At 51.9% G+C, this 15,969-nt stretch overlaps 1 protein-coding gene across 5 annotated transcripts in view; it reads left to right on the top strand.

The window, feature by feature from the left end:
* The window catches only part of LOC144822129 (uncharacterized), a 113,456-nt gene that overhangs the window by 53,716 nt on the left and 43,771 nt on the right, over nt 1-15,969 (top strand). For all 5 annotated transcript variants that reach the window (XM_078679269.1, XM_078679272.1, XM_078679273.1 and 2 more), the window contains one exon: nt 6,856-7,025. In XM_078679269.1, the coding sequence (XP_078535395.1) occupies nt 6,856-7,025 (170 nt within the window). The remainder of the gene's footprint in view (nt 1-6,855; nt 7,026-15,969) is intronic.

The raw sequence follows: 15,969 nt of genomic DNA, 5'->3' as shown, positions 1-15,969 counted from the left end.
ACACAGGCACGGAGCTTGGAAAAGCACACACAGGCACAGAGCTTGAAAGGGCACACACAGGCACAGAGCTTGGAAGGGCACACACAGGCACGGAGCTTGGAAGGGCACACACAGGCACGGAGCTTGGAAGGGCACACACAGGCACAGAGCTTGGAAGGGCACACACAGGCACAGAGCTTGGAAGGGCACACACAGGCACAGAGCTTGGAAGGGCACACACAGGCACGGAGCTTGGAAGGGCACACACAGGCACAGAGCTTGAAAGGGCACACACAGGCACGGAGCTTGGAAGGGCACACACAGGCACGGAGCTTGGAAAAGCACACACAGGCACAGAGCTTGAAAGGGCACACACAGGCACAGAGCTTGGAAGGGCACACACAGGCACGGAGCTTGGAAGGGCACACACAGGCACGGAGCTTGGAAGGGCACACACAGGCACAGAGCTTGGAAGGGCACACACAGGCACAGAGCTTGCAAGGGCACACACAGGCACAGAGCTTGCAAGGGCACACACAGGCACAGAGCTTGCAAGGGCACACACAGGCACAGAGCTTGCAAGGGCACACACAGGCACAGAGCTTGCAAGAGCACACACAGGCACAGAGCTTGGAAGAGCACACACAGGCACAGAGCTTGGAAGAGCACACACAGGCACAGAGCTTGGAAGAGCACACACAGGCACAGAGCTTGGAAGAGCACACACAGGCACAGAGCTTGGAAGAGCACACACAGGCAAAGAGCTTGGAAGAGGACACACAGGCAAAGAGCTTGGAAGAGGACACACAGGCACAGAACTTGGAAGAGGACACACAGGCACAGAGCTTGGAAGGGCACACGCAGGCACAGAGCTTGGAAGGGCGCATACAGGCACAGAGCTTGGAAGGGCACACGCAGGCACAGAGATTGGAAGAGCACACACAGGCACAGTGCTTGGAAGAGCACACACAGGCACAGTGCTTGGAAGAGCACACACAGGCACAGTGCTTGGAAGAGCACACACAGGCACAGTGCTTGGAAGAGCACACACAGAGCTTGAAAGGGCACACACAGGCACAGAGCTTGGAAGAGCACACAGAGCTTGGAAGAGCACATACAGGCACAGAGCTTGGAAGAGCACGCACAGAGCTTGGAAGAGCACACACAGGCACAGAGCTTGGAAGAGCACACACAGAGCTTGGAAGAGCACACGCAGGCACAGAGCTTGGAAGGGCACAGAGCTTGGAAGGGCACAGAGCTTGGAAGGGCACAGTGCTTGGAAGGGCACAGTGCTTGGAAGGGCACAGTGCTTGGAAGGGCACACACCTTGGAAGGGCACACAGCTTGGAAGGGCACACACAGGCACAGAGCTTGGAAGGGCACACACAGGCACAGAGCTTGGAAGGGCACACACAGGCACAGAGCTTGGAAGGGCACACCCAGGCACAGAGCTTGGAAGAGCACACACAGGCACAGAGCTTGGAAGAGCACACGCAGGCACAGAGCTTGGAAGAGCACACGCAGGCACCGAGCTTGGAAGAGCACACGCAGACACAGAGCTTGGAAGGGCACACACAGGCACAGAGCTTGGAAGGGCACACACAGGCACAGAGCTTGGAAGGGCACACACAGGCACAGAGCTTGGAAGAGCACACACAGGCACAGAGCTTGGAAGCGCACACACAGGCACAGAGCTTGGAAGCGCACACACAGGCACAGAGCTTGGAAGCGCACACACAGGCACAGAGCTTGGAAAAGGGCACACGCAGGCACAGAGCTTGGAAGAGGGCACACGCAGGCACAGAGCTTGGAAGGGCACACACAGGCACAGAGCTTGGAAGGGCACACACAGGCACAGAGCTTGGAAGAGCACACACAGGCAGAGAGCTTGGAAGGGCACACACAGGCAGAGAGCTTGGAAGGGCACACACAGGCAGAGAGCTTGGAAGGGCACACACAGGCAGAGAGCTTGGAAGGGCACACACAGGCAGAGAGCTTGGAAGGGCACACACAGGCAGAGAGCTTGGAAGGGCACACACCGGCACAGAGCTTGTAAGGGCACACACCGGCACAGAGCCTGGAAGGGCACACACCGGCACAGAGCCTGGAAGGGCACACACAGGCACAGAGCTTGGAAGGGCACACACAGGCACAGAGCTTGGAAGAGCACACACAGGCACAGAGCTGGGAAGAGCACACGCAGGCACAGAGCTGGGAAGAGCACACGCAGGCACAGAGCTGGGAAGAGCACACGCAGGCACAGAGCTGGGAAGAGCACACGCAGGCACAGAGCTTGGAAGGGCACACGCAGGCACAGAGCTTGGAAGGGCACACGCAGGCACAGAGCTTGGAAGGGCACACGCAGGCAGAGAGCTTGGAAGGGCACACGCAGGCAGAGAGCTTGGAAGGGCACACGCAGGCACAGAGCTTGGAAGGGCACACGCAGGCACAGAGCTTGGAAGGGCACACGCAGGCACAGAGCTTGGAAGGGCACACGCAGGCACAGAGCTTAGAAGGTCACACGCAGGCACAGAGCTTGGAAGGGCACACGCAGGCACAGAGCTTGGAAGGGCACACGCAGGCACAGAGCTTGGAAGGGCACACGCAGGCACAGAGCTTGGAAGAGGACACACAGACAAACACAGAGAGCGTGGAGGAGCACACACAGACACAGAGCGTGGAGGAGCACGCACAGACACAGAGCATGGAGGAGCACGCACAGAGCCAGAGCTTGGAAGAGCACGCACAGAGCCAGAGCTTGGAAGAGCACGCACAGAGCCAGAGCTTGGAAGAGCACGCACAGAGCCAGAGCTTGGAAGAGCACGCACAGGCCCAGTGCGTGGAAGAGCACGCACAGGCACAGAGCGTGGAAGAGCAGGCACAGCGCGTGGAAGAGCTAGTACAGGCACAGAGCGTGGAAGAGCACGCGCAGGCACAGAGCGTGGAAGAGCACGCGCAGGCACAGAGCGTGGAAGAGCACGCGCAGGCACAGAGCGTGGAAGAGCACGCGCAGGCACAGAGCGTGGAAGAGCACGCGCAGGCACAGAGCGTGGAAGAGCACGCGCAGGCACAGAGCGTGGAAGAGCACGCGCAGGCACAGAGCGTGGAAGAGCACGCGCAGGCACAGAGCGTGGAAGAGCACGCGCAGGCACAGAGCGTGGAAGAGCACGCGCAGTGCGTGGAAGAGCACGCACAGTGCGTGGAAGAGCAGGCACAGACACAGAGCTTGGAAGAGCAGGCACAGACACAGAGCTTGGAAGAGCAGGCACAGACACAGAGCTTGGAAGAGCAGGCACAGACACAGAGCTTGGAAGAGCAGGCACAGACACAGAGCTTGGAAGAGCACGCACAGGGACAGAGCTTGGAAGAGCACGCACAGGCACAGAGCCTCGAAGAGCACGCACAGGCACAGAGCCTGGAAGAGCACACACAGGCACAGACACAGAGCTTGGAAGAGCACGCACAGGGACAGAGATTGGAAGAGCACGCACAGGCACAGAGCTTGGTAGAGCACGCACAGGCACAGAGATTGGAAGAGCACGCACAGGCACAGAGCTTGGTAGAGCACGCACAGGCACAGAGCGTGGAAGAGCACGCACAAGCACAGCTTGTAGAGCACGCACAGGGACTTAGCTTGGAAGAGCACGCACAGGCACAGACACAGAGCTTAGAAGAGCACGCACAGGGACAGAGCTTGGAAGTGCACGCACACACAGAGCTTGGAAGAGCACTCCGGCACAGAGCTTGGAAGAGCACACAGGCACGGAGCTTGGAAGAGCACGCGCAGGCACAGAGCGTGGAAGAGCACGCGCAGGCACAGAGCGTGGAAGAGCACGCGCAGGCACAGAGCGTGGAAGAGCACGCGCAGGCACAGAGCGTGGAAGAGCACGCGCAGGCACAGAGCGTGGAAGAGCACGCGCAGGCACAGAGCGTGGAAGAGCACGCGCATGCACAGAGCGTGGAAGAGCACGCGCAGGCACAGAGCGTGGAAGAGCACGCGCAGGCACAGAGCGTGGAAGAGCACGCGCAGGCACAGAGCGTGGAAGAGCACGCGCAGGCACAGAGCGTGGAAGAGCACGCGCAGGCACAGAGCGTGGAAGAGCACGCGCAGGCACAGAGCGTGGAAGAGCACGCGCAGGCACAGAGCTTGGAAGAGCAGGCACAGACACAGAGCTTGGAAGAGCAGGCACAGACACAGAGCTTGGAAGAGCAGGCACAGACACAGAGCTTGGAAGAGCAGGCACAGACACAGAGCTTGGAAGAGCAGGCGCAGACACAGAGCTTGGAAGAGCAGGCGCAGACACAGAGCTTGGAAGAGCAGGCGCAGACACAGAGCTTGGAAGAGCAGGCGCAGGCACAGAGCTTGGAAGAGCAGGCGCAGGCACAGAGCGTGGAAGAGCACGCGCAGGCACAGAGCGTGGAAGAGCACGCGCAGGCACAGAGCGTGGAAGAGCACGCGCAGGCACAGAGCGTGGAAGAGCACGCGCAGGCACAGAGCGTGGAAGAGCACGCGCAGGCACAGAGCGTGGAAGAGCACGCGCAGGCACAGAGCGTGGAAGAGCACGCGCAGGCACAGAGCGTGGAAGAGCACGCGCAGGCACAGAGCGTGGAAGAGCACGCGCAGGCACAGAGCGTGGAAGAGCACGCGCAGGCACAGAGCGTGGAAGAGCACGCACAGGCACAGAGCTTGGAAGAGCAGGCACAGGCACAGAGCCTGGAAGAGCACACACAGGCACAGACACAGAGCTTGGAGCTTAGAAGAGCACGCACAGGGACAGAGATTGGAAGAGCACGCACAGGGACAGAGATTGGAAGAGCACGCACAGGGACAGAGATTGGAAGAGCACGCACAGGCACAGAGCTTGGTAGAGCACGCACAGGCACAGCGTGGAAGAGCACCCACAAGCACAGCTTGTAGAGCACGCACAAGCACAGCTTGTAGAGCACGCACAGGGACTTAGCTTGGAAGAGCACGCACAAGCACAGCTTGTAGAGCACGCACAGGGACTTAGCTTGGAAGAGCACGCACAGGCACAGAGCGTGGAAGAGCACGCACAGGCACAGACACAGAGCTTAGAAGAGCACGCACAGGGACAGAGCTTGGAAGAGCACGCACACACCGAGCTTGGAAGAGCACTCACAGGCACAGAGCTTGGAAGAGCACTCACAGGCACAGAGCTTGGAAGAGCACTCACAGGCACAGAGCTTGGAAGAGAACTCACAGGCACAGAGCTTGGAAGAGCACACACAGGCACAGAGCTTGGAAGAGCACGCACAGGCACAGAGTTGGAAGAGCACGCACAGGCACAGACACAGAGCTTGGAAGAGCACGCACAGGGACAGGGATTGGAAGAGCACGCACAGGCAGAGCTTGGAAGAGCACGCACAGGCACAGAGCTTGGAAGAGCACGCACAGAGCGTGGAAGAGCACGCACAAGCACAGATTGTAGAGCACGCACAGGGACTTAGCTTGGAAGAGCACGCACAGGCACAGAGCTTGGAAGAGGACGCACAGGCACAGAGCTTGGAAGAGGACGCACAGGCACAGAGCTTGGAAGAGCACACACAGGCACAGAGCTTGGAAGAGCACGCACAGGCACAGAGCTTGGAAGAGCACACTCAGGCACAGAGCGTGGAAGAGCACACTCAGGCACAGAGCGTGGAAGAGCACAAACAGGCACAGAGCTTGGAAGAGCGCACACACAGACACACAGGGTTTGGAAGAGCCCCGGCACCCATATAGATTGAAAGAGCACACACACAAACCACTGAGCACAGTGGCACACTACCAAGTATTACAAAGTACGAGACGGGCTGCCTTTCTGCCATGCCATATTCAGTATGTAATGGTAATGGGCAAAATAATGCATTATTGTGCTTTTGTTGATGAATAGGTAAAGCCCATTTAAAGGAAGTGAATGTATGTTTTGTCACTTGTGAAGTCATTTGTGGCTACAAATAATGCCATTGTCATTCCTCGATACCTCGCTTACATCCCTTGTTGGCAAATGTATTCTCTGGCGAGCTATAATTTTTCCGAATCTAACTTGCTCTCGTTTTATGTCTCCCAGAGTCTCACATAAATGCAGTTACAATACAATACAATTGAAAATGGGAATTCTTTTGACATCAAAGGTCATATTCAGACTTTCATCGTATGCATTTGGGTCACTGCACTGCACCCGGTGGGATTTATTTAAATGGACCAGCACTTGGCTAATAAACCCAGTTTCCAATTGTGCAATTTAAAATTTGTTGTACAAATTCATATTTGCTACACTAGTGCCCCTATCAATACTTTATGCATATCGGAATCACTCCTAGCATCCTAATGTGAAATTCATGCATAAAATGGGAGTGGCGAAATCCCACTAGTCCTCCCAACCAAATAACTTGGCAATCACAATACCTTGATACAATTTGATTTGATTTATATGGGATTTATGTACATTGATGTATATTTAAAATTTGAGAGTACTTAAGGTTTTAGAGTCATTAAATCGGTATGGACAAAGGTGTGAGCTACAAAGAAACAGGATTTCTTGTTACATCCAAACTTGGGACAGGATATTTTAGGGTTCTACCGCCTGAAAACCTAACCATAAACCGCCCTGAGTTTGAAACACCTCTAATCGGTACAATTTTCACTTGACCCGATTGTGTTGTCATAAGCTGTGCTGGAAGTCTGTCTCGAACTATAACTGATATATACTGTCCCAGCTCCTTGGGCTTTTTAAGATCTGCCAGCGGCTCTAAAACGTGCCAAGGCCCTGTTTGCACAGTGATTAAACCAGGCGCTGTTTTCAGTCCAATAGTGGCTTAAACCTGTAAGCAGCAGGGTGTGAATCTAAAGCCTTATTTCTCATCTTTTTCTAGTGAGCAGACCGATGTTGATCAGCTCCAACAGCTGGAAACCAAATCAAAGGCCACCTTGGCATCTCTTGAAGAGCGAGAGCGCCAGCTCAGGGCAGAGGAGGAGCGGCTAAACCAGCAACTAGAAGCTGCGCAGGCCTCCCTTGCAAACGTGCGTGAGCTGCAGCGTGCAGGTAAGGCATGTGAGACGGCCTCCCATCAGCAGGTCCACTTCCACAAACATGTTAATGGTCATTTTAAGACTGGCCTATTGTTCGACCTGGTATCTTTGGTGCATTTTTCCCCTGTCTTTTTGCTTCTGACCTCCTGTTTTTTACTCTGTGCTGAATGTCATTTTTGCTGGTTTTAGGACTGAGCCCTTTACCACTGCTAACCTGTGCTAAAGTGCAAGTACTTTCTGTGTGAATTGTATTTGTGATTGGTTTATCCATGATTGGCATATTTGGTTTACTAATAAGTCCGTAGTAAAGTGCGCAAGGGGTGCCCAGGGCCTTTAAATCAAATGCTACTAGTGGGCCTGCAGCATTGATTGTGCCACCCACATGAGTAGCCCTGAAACATATCTCAGACTTGCCACTGCAGTGTCTGTGAGTGCAGTTTTAAACTGCCATGTCGACCTGGCCATTGCAACCACTTGACAGGCCCAAACCTTCCTTTTTAGGTCGAGGACTCCGTCGCACTGGGTAAGCAGTGGGCGGAGCTCCGAAGATTTTATGTTTTAGTGTAGGGGGCTTGAACCCGCCCCTCTTCTCCATTGGCTGGCCTAGTAAATGCTGGCCAGCCATTGGAGGAGAGGGGCGTCACTCGCTTTAAGCCCTGTCTTTTGGAGATTCGGGGGCGTGTTTTTTAGGTTCTTTCTATCTGTGACGTCATCTGTCACTCAAACCTAAAAAACACGCCCACGTTTCTCCGAGGCGAGGCAGAAATGGCTCGGAGAAACACACGGCCATTTTGGGATTCGGGGGCGTGTTTTTTAGGTTTGAGTGACGGATGACATTACAGATAGAAAGAAGCTAAAAAACACGCCCCCGAATCCCAAAATGGCCGTGTGTTTCTCCGAGGCATTTGTGCCTCGCCTCGGAGAAACGTGGTCGTGTTCATGGCGTGGAGCAGTGATTTGTGGACAGTACGGCTCTCCGCGCACTGCTGGCTCAGCAGCCTGCCCCACGGACTCGGGGTCCGCAACGTTTGTTTTCCCCGCCTGGATCCAAGTTTGCGCCGCGTACCCCTGCCGTACTTCCCTGCGTCTGGTACGCTTCTCATAGAGTGTGTGCCACTGCTAAAGTTTCGAACTGACCCACACGCGGCGTACTTTCATCTGGCTGCATCGTACCCCTGCTGCTCCGCGAAGAGAAGGGTACGCTTCGTCCTCTTTACTTCAGGAAGAACTGTACGCTGGGAGCTGTGCGCTGCGCGCTGCGTACGCTCCCTGCACTGATTTCCCCGTTAGCTCTGTACGCTGTGTACACCAGGTTAATATTGAACTATGCCCTGAGACCTAGGCGAACGGTACGTCACGTACCTCTGCCTGGGCGCATTAGAACTGTATGCTAAGACCAAAAGCATTAAACTGTACGCTGTGATTTTAAAGCAGAGAACTGTACGCATCGCATCGACAGAACGAATATGTGCGCTGCGAACCGCCTGTACTGTCTGCCGCGTACTCCTGAGTCCCTGTGTTGCAAGCAGTACGCCCCATACCGCGAGATGCGTGAGTATCGGTAGGGCCTTTGTTTTTCCCGTTCGAAGCGCACCAGAGCGCTACGAAGCGCACAGCCTGCTCCAACATGGCCAAAAGTAGCTAAAACCCTGCATCCCGTGTTGTTGACACTAAAGAAGTTGCTGACACGCTGCATCAAGTGTTTTTGGGACTTAGACGTGTTGGAAACCTGCACTTCGGGCATTCCAAAAGGAATACTATTGCAAAAGTATTGGGGCCCGCCTTTCAACGTCCAACATTGTGACGCCCTTTCCGCCACACTGGACGTCTGCAGGCCTCTCTCTTGCCCTTGTATGACAGGGCCTTGTTTCAGCGTCCACTTCAGCTTTGTACATTTTTAGATCTTTTGCGTTTATTTTTCAGCTTTCCACGTAGACGGAAGAAGTAAGCCTGGGCACAGGCCTCCCATTTTCCGAGAGCCCACTCCCAACCTCCCACCACCTATAAAGTGATCTCTGGTTCTTCCCCCTTCTCTTTAGCTCAACCTCTTTCTGCGTACCTCTACCCCTGACTCTCGCTCTTTCTACCTATCCTTACTTTACCTCCCCACTCTCTCTCCTTTGCCTCTGCGCCTCTATCATTTTCTTCCAAACCCCCTACGTATGTATCTCCACCTTTCCACACCTCTTTCTCCGCCATTTTCCTCTACCTACCCTTACTAATGTTTACTTACCTCTGTCTACCTCCACTAACTTACTCTTCACATCATCTCCCTCTACCTTGGCTCTCTCATCTTTCTACCTCTCGATATTGTATTACCTTATCTCTCTATCTCACAATAAATAAATTGCAGCTCTTCTCTATCTACCTTTGAGTGTCCCCTCTCTGTACCACCCTCTAGCCCCCATCTCTGCCTCACCGACCTGTCTCACACCTCTGTCCTTAGGTTACCTCAGGTCTTCTAACTCACGCCCCCTATATCTTCATGTATCCACTCCCATCTCGCCTCTGGCTTTCTCACATCTCGTCAGCACCCTTGACCTCTCGCAGGTACACTTCTATGTACCTGACCTCTGTCACTCACTATCATGACCTTACTGTGTCACTGTTCTCTTTGCACCTCACCGCACTGTTCCCATCTCACTGCCTCACCTCTCTCTCAATCTCATCTTTTCTTTTAACTCTCCTCTTTTCATCTCACTTTACCTCACCTCTCCCCGTCCTTCTAGTCCCACTCTTTCACTCCCCACCCCACCCCCTTCATCTCCATCTCATTCCTCTCTTCCTCACGTCACTCACTCTTATCTGTGTACCCCACCTCTCTCACAAGGTATTCTCTATATTTGTCTAACCTTTATTCGCAGCCTCACCTCTCCACCTCCCTAACTCTCCTCTCACTACCTTCCTCCCCTGTTGCTACCTCTTTCTCTACAGCAACCCTTTATTCAGTAGAGGGACGCTTTACATTATTAGAAATTAAATATTATTTTCCTTCTCTTGGCTCCTCTTACGAACAGTGAAACAAACTCGGCAGTGATTTTAAGACTGTCCACTGGTTTAGGAAACATAAATAAAAGTTGCTTGTGTGGTGTCCAATGTTGCCTTTGTGGTCTTCAACTGAGACTCCTTACCGTCTAACTACACCCTTCGTCGTGTGACATCACCAGCAGTTATGAGGGTGTTTCAAGTCAGAAGGAACATGGCTTTCAAATGTTTAATATCCATGTGTAGGTGGCTCTATGTGAATGCCTCTGTGTGGGTGGCTCTGTATGTGTGTGTGGGTAGCTTTGTGTGTGTGGCTCTTTGTGGGTGTAAATGCAAGAGGTCATGCATTTGCGAGCGATTAAGCTATTGGCATTGTAAATGACAATGCCATTTATTTAACGATTAAGCTATTGGCAATGTTAATGACAATGCCATTTATTTATGATTACAAAGAAAAAAAAAAGTCATGAGCAATGCCAATAGCTCTACCTTTAATAATGCCGAGACCATTGCATTGTAAATGCTTGTTACTACATGTAAGGCACCAAGGTAGCCCCATGGTCAGGGTGCCATGTCTCTAAAAGTAGGACATTTATTTTTACATTTTATTTTTTATTTGACAGAGTTTTATATAGAGTGAACTAGACCAGAATCGGGTATCAGAACGCTTTACATAGCACCAGTTGCATTACATGATTTGCCCGGAATCACAGGATGTTCAGCGTCATTGCTGAGACTCGAACCCAGTTCCCCATATTCGAGGTCGACCGCCCTAGCCATTAGGCCAACTCCTCTCCCCAATTTCTCCTCCTCTCCGCATTTTCTGGTAGTGAAATACTGCTAATTTCTTTTTTCACTACAGCAAGGCCTATTTCTCCCATAGGTTTTAATTGGAGCTACCCTACAGCACATTACAAGTGTATTTTCCAATTGGGAACAGATAGAGATTTGGAGTTTGGGGTCTGAACTCCTCATTTAAAAGTACAACTTATGATGACGTTGGTTGTTAAATTGAATGTTTGAAAATGCCACTTTTAGAAAGTGGTCATTTTGTTGCTTTACCGTTCTGTGTCTCTGCATGTCTGTGAAATCCACATCTTGGTTTGGTCGACAGTTGGTCTCTTGTACATTCACTGTAGACAGTTACACAAAGAGAACAAAGGTGTGCCTTGCATATCCTGATGGGCCATCAATAGGCTGATGGGCCTTCCTGAGCTACAGTGGTGGGATGAGTTGTCACTGACACCTGAATAGGGCTGTGCCTGTCCTCACACAAAGCGGTCTCTAACCCCCCCACCCCCCCCCCGTAATGTGTCTGGAGCCAGGTCAGGAAAGGTAAGGTCTTGTGCACTAATAAGACTTTCTTTTGAAGTTTGCCTACTTCTAAGGCAGAAACTGGTATAAAAACTGGAGCTGTGGCCCCATAACTTCAGAAAATGTCTGGACTAAATGACATATTGCCAGAAAGAAGAGCTGGATGCTGTAGGAGCGACTGACACTCTGCATTTTGCTTTGTTGTGCTAGCCTGCTGCTTGATGCTTCTGTCCTGGGAGTGAAAGGACTGGACTTTACTTTCTTCAAGGTTCTGCAAGGATTTGTGCATGCTTGCCTCCTGTTAAGAAGTATAACTGCCATCAAACACTTCACCTACCAGTACCTGGGCTTTTCTGCTTAGAGCCTTGACTTGCTATGTGGTGCCAAATCCATTTCCTGGGTCCTTGGAAATAAATCTAGTGAAAAAATCAATGCATCGCCTCTCAGCACCAATTTTTTCGACGCAGCACCGCTGTGCAGCTGAAGAATCAAAAATTTGCTAGCATTCGCGCCAAGAATTTTCAATTCTATTAAGGACACGGAGGCGAGGATTATGCTTCTCAATCTTTACTGCAATAAACACAGCAGCCAATGAAAATGTTTATTTTCATAAAAACCAGTAAAACAAACTACATTTCCCATGAGTACACATGAGTATAGGCACGCCCCCATAGTCCATAAGAACCCCTTGCGTGCTCCCATCATCCTCTTTCTTTGAGGCGAACCAAGTCCAACAATAACTTGAATAAGATCATAACTCCTCCAACATGGAAGAAACAAGGTTTCAGGCCAAACATCCTGCCGTCCGTCGTCGATCAGTCCGACTTCTTATCTGATCCTGAAAAAAAGGAAATAACACCACTGTAATCACTGTATAATTGGGTGGGCAAGCTTATTACTGTAAACTAAGCCGGGTGGGATAATCCTCGCCTCCGTGTCCTTAATAGAATTGAAAATTCTTGGCGCGAATGCTAGCAAATTTTTGATTCTATTACAGGACTGGAGGCTTCAGATTATGATAGTTTAACGCTCTTTAAAAACCACAGAAATAATATCACCCACCGGCTTATAATAAAACTTCTTAAACGTTGATTCTGAAGACCAATCTGCACAACGCATAATGTCTTGGATATTAGATGCCAAACTATAAGCTTTCGACGCCATAGCGCCTATCACTGAATGAGCACCAAAGATCTGTGTATCAATACCCGCTTCTTGCATTATGAAGCGAAGCCATCTGCCAATCGTGGCAGCCACCACTGGTCTAAAAGGTTTTTGCAAAGCAATCAATAATTGCGAACAACCTTGAGGCCTCAAGGCCTTTGTACAATCCTCATATGCCTTTAAACATTGGACTACACATAGTTTCTCATTTTCAGGGAATGCATTATAATCAATGTGTCGTGACAATGTCTTGGTACGACCTGTAATACAGAAAGAAACCCCTTCTGGGGTAAACACTCTACCTGTAACGTCGAGTGCTCTCACATCCGAAGACCCCCTGCAAGACGATAGACAGAGCAACATGGCAAGTTTGGCAGACAACTCTTTCCTATACAAAAGTGCATTAGTAGGCCATCTGTTAAACAAAGAGATGACTAAAGAGACATCCCACAGACCCGTATATTTGGGTTTAGGGGGATTAGCAACCCTAATCCCTTTCAGTAACTTGCAAACCACCGGATGCATGCCTACCGGTTTCCCGTCTCTGAGCATGCCCCGCAGAAACGGCTGAACGGAAATTATTTACTGACCGATCAGCCAGACCGTCAGCTGCTTTCTCCGACAGGAAGTTAAACACGTGGGGTAACTGCCCCCACGGGATCCACCTGTCTTTCCACGCACCAATCCACCCAGTTCTTCCAGGCCGCGGAATAACGCTTCCTGGTAGATGGTGCCCATGCCTGCTTGATGAATTCTGAAGCTTTGCTCGAAACTCCTTGCAATTGCTACTGTTCCCTGAAAGCCTCCATGCCATCAGCGTTAGCCTGCCCTCCAACAGCAACGGGTGCTGCTCCTGACGAGGGCCCTGCAACAGCCACTCCGAGTCCGGCAGTAGCCGGGGGCGATTGCAGCTCCACTGCAACAACTTGGGGAACCAAGCTTTCGACGTCCACCACGGTGTCACCATGACTACTTCCGCCCGTTGTCTGATCACCTGTGTCATTACCCTGGGGATTAACAAGAACGGGGGAAAGGCATACTGAATCCCCTGCGACCAATCATGGAGAAAGGCATCGGTTGCAGTCGCCATCGGATCTGGCCTCCAGCTGAAGAACCTGGGAATCTGATAGGTCAGCCTGGAGGCAAAGAGGTCCGTCTGAAACGGGCCCTAAAGTGTCTGTAACCATTGAAACACTTGGGGAAGCAGCTTCCAGTCGCTGTAATCCCTGAGGTGCCTGGAATTCCAGTCCGCTACCTGGTTGGACTGCCTCGGGATATACTCTGCTACCACTGAGATCTGATTCTCGAGACAATAGTGCCAAAAGTCCTTGGCCATCTGGACAAGAAGCGACGACCTCGTGCTGCCCAACTTGTTGATATACCTCACTGCTGAGACATTGTCCAGTCGCAGGAGGATGCAGCAAGAGGTCTGCCTCGGGGATAACGTGCGAATCGCAAACGACCCTGCGAGCAGTTCTAAGCAATTTGTGTAGCGATAGTTCTTGCATTGACCATCTGCCGCCTGTGGATATATCTCCGCAGCGAATGCCCCAGCCCCATCTGCTGGCATCTGATTCGATCACCACCTCTGGCTGTGATCCGAAGATCGCCCTGCCGTTCCAGGCCTCTACGTGACCGAGCCACCACAGTAACTCCGTTCGGACTTCTTCCGACAGTGGAATGGAGTCCGTGTAAGATAGTCCTCTCTGAATCGAGGAGGCCAAAATTCCCACTACCCTGGCAATCGCTTTCAATGTAACGGTCTGGCTGTCCAACAACTTCACAATTTCTCTTTTCAAGTCCCTCAATTTCACCTGAGGTAGACACAGTTGTGCCGCCTGGGAGTCTATCGTGAACCCCAGGAAGTCTATCACCTGTGTCGGCACCATTACCGGCTTCTTCTGATTTATCACAAAACCTAAGCTTTGAAGCAGCGTCGTCGTCATGACCAAATGCTGCTCGAGCGTGGATTGGCTCTGAGCCAAGATCAAGATGTCGTCTAGGTAAATTATAAGTCTGACCCCTCTCTCTCTGAGGTGGGCCACCACTGGCTTCATCACCTTGGTGAAGCACCAGGTTGCTGAGGAGAGCCCGAAAGGAAGAGACAAATATTCGTAACACTGGCCTTTCCAGAGAAACTGCAGGAACCTGCAGGGTGGAGGAAAAATTGGTATGGACAGATATGCGTCTTTTGAGGTCCAATCGGACCAACCAATCTCACTCCTGCAACAAATCCGCAAGCAGATGGATACCTTCCATCTTGAAATGGTTGTAAGTAAGGTATTGGTTGAAATCCTTGTGGTTGAGCACTAACCTGTTGCCCCCTTTCTTCTGAACAATAAAGACGTTGCTGCAGGACCCGAGAGGTCCGCCTAGGCATTGAACAATCGCTCGCTCCTGCAGCAAGTCTGCAATTTCTTCCTCTATGAAACTGTGATCTTGTTGGGAAAAATGGAGAATCGGTGGAGGAAACGCTTGTGTGGGATGAGAATAAAACTCCAACTGAAACCCCTGAACGGTCTGCAATACCTAAGCATCCTGAGTCAGGGCCTCCCACTGAGGAAGACAATGTTGTGTTCGACCCCCCAAGGGCAGTAGAGAGATATCTTGTACACTCACCTGTACTTTGCTGTGACTTGAAATTCGCCCTGTTACCCGATTGGAAACGACCTCTGTTGAAGCGTCTACGGGATGGGTAAAAGGTACCTCCACGGGTGGAGTCCCACTCTCCTCTTCCGCGACCATAGACGCCGCGCTGCAGGCCTTGCTGGAAGCCTCGGCCTGACGAGCGGCCCCCGCCTCGCCCGGCCCTGTTGAAAACACCCTGGTTTAGGGTTCTTTTGATATCGCTCTAGCCTTTGTTCAGTGCGGTGAATGTCCCAACATATTTCGAAACATCCTTGACTAACTGGTCACCGAACAAGTGACCACCCGCCAGCGGACCTGGCTCTGCCTCCGCCAACTCAGCCAGGTTACTGTCCATTCTTAGGAGCAAGGACTTGCGTCTCTCCGAGGAGATCACACAGTTTGCGTTTCCAATGAGGCAGATAGCGCGCTGGGTCCAGCCTGCCAAAATGTCCGGGTCAATTGGCTTCGCCCCTTCCTTGGCCGCCAAAGCCATCTCCAATATTTTCGCTAGGGGACCCACAACGTCGAGCATTTTATCTTGGCAACCTCGCCAAGCACGGTCCAACCCACGTTTGGGGTCTTTAGAGAATTTCTTCAGGAAGGTGAGCATGCTGGCATCGATCTCCGGAGTCTCTGCCACGTTGTCTGGCAGTTCCGGACATGGACATTCTGATTTTAATCGATTACAGACTTCTCTAGAGAAGCTTTTCCGCAAGTTTTCGTGGAGGTAATCCGACACTGCAGGGGGTGGAATCCAATCCGAGGACCGGGGATGCATAATGTCCGAGGGATCAAAGGTGAAAGGAGTATTGACCTGCTCTGCTGAAGCTTTGGGTGCAACTTTGGCCTTCTTAGGAGGAGGAGGT

The sequence above is a fragment of the Lissotriton helveticus genome, chromosome 3_1 (genome assembly GCF_964261635.1).
Source record: "Lissotriton helveticus chromosome 3_1, aLisHel1.1, whole genome shotgun sequence".
Taxonomy (NCBI): Eukaryota; Metazoa; Chordata; class Amphibia; order Caudata; family Salamandridae; genus Lissotriton; species Lissotriton helveticus.
Note: the sequence above shows the minus strand (reverse complement) of the source record. Positions and strands in the feature narration are given on the sequence as shown.